Source organism: Aplysia californica, unplaced genomic scaffold, assembly GCF_000002075.1.
Source record: "Aplysia californica isolate F4 #8 unplaced genomic scaffold, AplCal3.0 scaffold00061, whole genome shotgun sequence".
Taxonomy (NCBI): domain Eukaryota; kingdom Metazoa; phylum Mollusca; class Gastropoda; order Aplysiida; family Aplysiidae; genus Aplysia; species Aplysia californica.
The window spans coordinates 1,035,516-1,037,411 of record NW_004797331.1 but is presented as its reverse complement, the minus strand read 5'-3'; the positions used below and the strand labels follow the sequence as shown (position 1 = coordinate 1,037,411).

Sequence of the window (1,896 nt, the reverse complement as noted above, 5' to 3'; positions counted from 1 at the left end):
GTGTCATCGACTGAACATGTAGCTATGAACTATTGTATTATTGACGAAAATGTAGATATTGGGTGAACATGTAGATATTAATGAACTATTTTCTTATTGATAGGAAATATAGATATGAACTATTGTCTTATGGACTGGATATGTAGATATGAAGTGTTGTGCTCATTGACTAGAGATTTCGACATGAACTGCTGTGGTCATTGGCTGACAGTAAGGCATGACCTGTTGTGCCATCGGCAGGACATGTAGACATGAACTGCTACGGTGCTTGGCTGGACTTATTGATCTGAACTGCTATGGTCACTGACGGAACATTTCTACACGAAGTGTTTCACCTACTGGACATTTAGACATTAAACTGTTGTGTCGTTAACTGGATATTTAGACATGAACGTTTGGGTTATTTGCTGGGCATTTAGAGGGGAACTACTAGGGCCATTGCCTTAACACTTGTACATGAACTGTTGTGTAATCGACTGGACATTTAGATAGGAACTGTTAGGGCCATTGACTGGACATTTAAACGAGAGTTGCAAGGGCCATTGACTAGGAATTCAGACGTAAATCGTTGTAAACGTGAATTGTTGTAGACATGAATTATTAGAGTCATTGACTGGACATTTTCCTGGTCTCTGCCCCCAGGTTTCATGTCGTCCATCACCTCCACCGCTTATCGTATTGGAGTCTTCAACATGGAAGACGGCTTCAACCTGGGCGCCTGCACCTACCTTTTATACGTCCTGACCCCCTTAATGAGTGAGTCTCTACAGTTCATTTACAATATATACGATGCTGACACAAAAAAGGAAAACGACCAATCGTATATTTTCACCACTCATAAACTTGTATTATGATATTGAAGACTATGCACTCTGAATGAATTCCGGTTCCCCGTGGAGGACACACTTTGACTCTATTTGGAACCAAATGAAGGACAAGGAGTGAATGCTTGCGCGTTCTGCTCTCGGCTATAGTGAGACCGGCGTTTTGCTCTTCATTTGTGCGCCCATGGTGCGCACCAGCGGCGTGTGGTTTTACGGAGAGCAAAGGGCAAACTGCCTATACAGTGCAAGATCGTGGATATTATAATTGTAATTTAAGTCTATGTCACAGCTTTACACTTTGATTATGTCATAAAGATGACGTCATCTCCTTCAGTCTAGGTCCTCCTCCGACAGCCAATGAATGTCTAGACGTCTTACCGCAATATGACGTCAATATAAAAAAACGCTCTTGGAGCACGTTAGAGTTTCGTTCTGATTACAGCAGTAACTTTTCTTTGTGTTCAAAAGTGGTGCCCCAAGTTTTACCAATGATGTCAAACCAAGTCTCCTTGCAAAAGTAGGGTTTTTTTTTGTCGTTGTTGTCACGTTCGCTGTTCATTTCTCCGCTTGTTTGGTTAAATTTTGCTTATTTTGTTGTGTAAGATAGATATGCAACTCATAGCTATGCCATTTTATTTCACCCAAAGATTATTGATGCTTGAGAAAAGCTCGTTTTGATGGTCATGTTTTAGGCCTATTATCAAATCAGTCTCCTTATTTTCATTGCACTACTCGAATGTGTACTATGCATACATACACATTTGCATAATGTATCAATGACAATATATATATAGTTTTCAAAAAACCGTATTAACATTTGATTATCGGTACCCAAGAAAAATGGTAGGTTTAAGTTAACATTGGAGAGATCGAGCAATCGGTATGCCCGCGCTTTTATTCTGTTCCCAGGGCATTGAACGTCAACAAAAAGAAAAAAAATTGCTTTGCTCTCTCTCTCACTTTCTCTCTCTCTCTCTCTCTCTCTCTCTCTCTCTCTCTCTCTCTCTCTCTGCATTTTATCTCTAGCCTCTTCCTATGAGTATACTGTCCTCTCTTTCTAGCACCATCCCCT

General features: G+C 40.5%; 1 protein-coding gene across 1 annotated transcript in view; it reads left to right on the top strand.

Moving 5' to 3' along the window:
• Positions 1 to 642: 642 nt before the first annotated feature.
• Positions 643 to 1,896, top strand: part of LOC106011132 — a gene marked incomplete at both ends in the record, with an annotated part of 1,803 nt that continues 549 nt past the window's right edge. Inside the window, 1 exon segment of the mRNA XM_013079718.1 lies at positions 643 to 756. Within this exon segment, the coding sequence (XP_012935172.1) occupies positions 648 to 756 (109 nt within the window).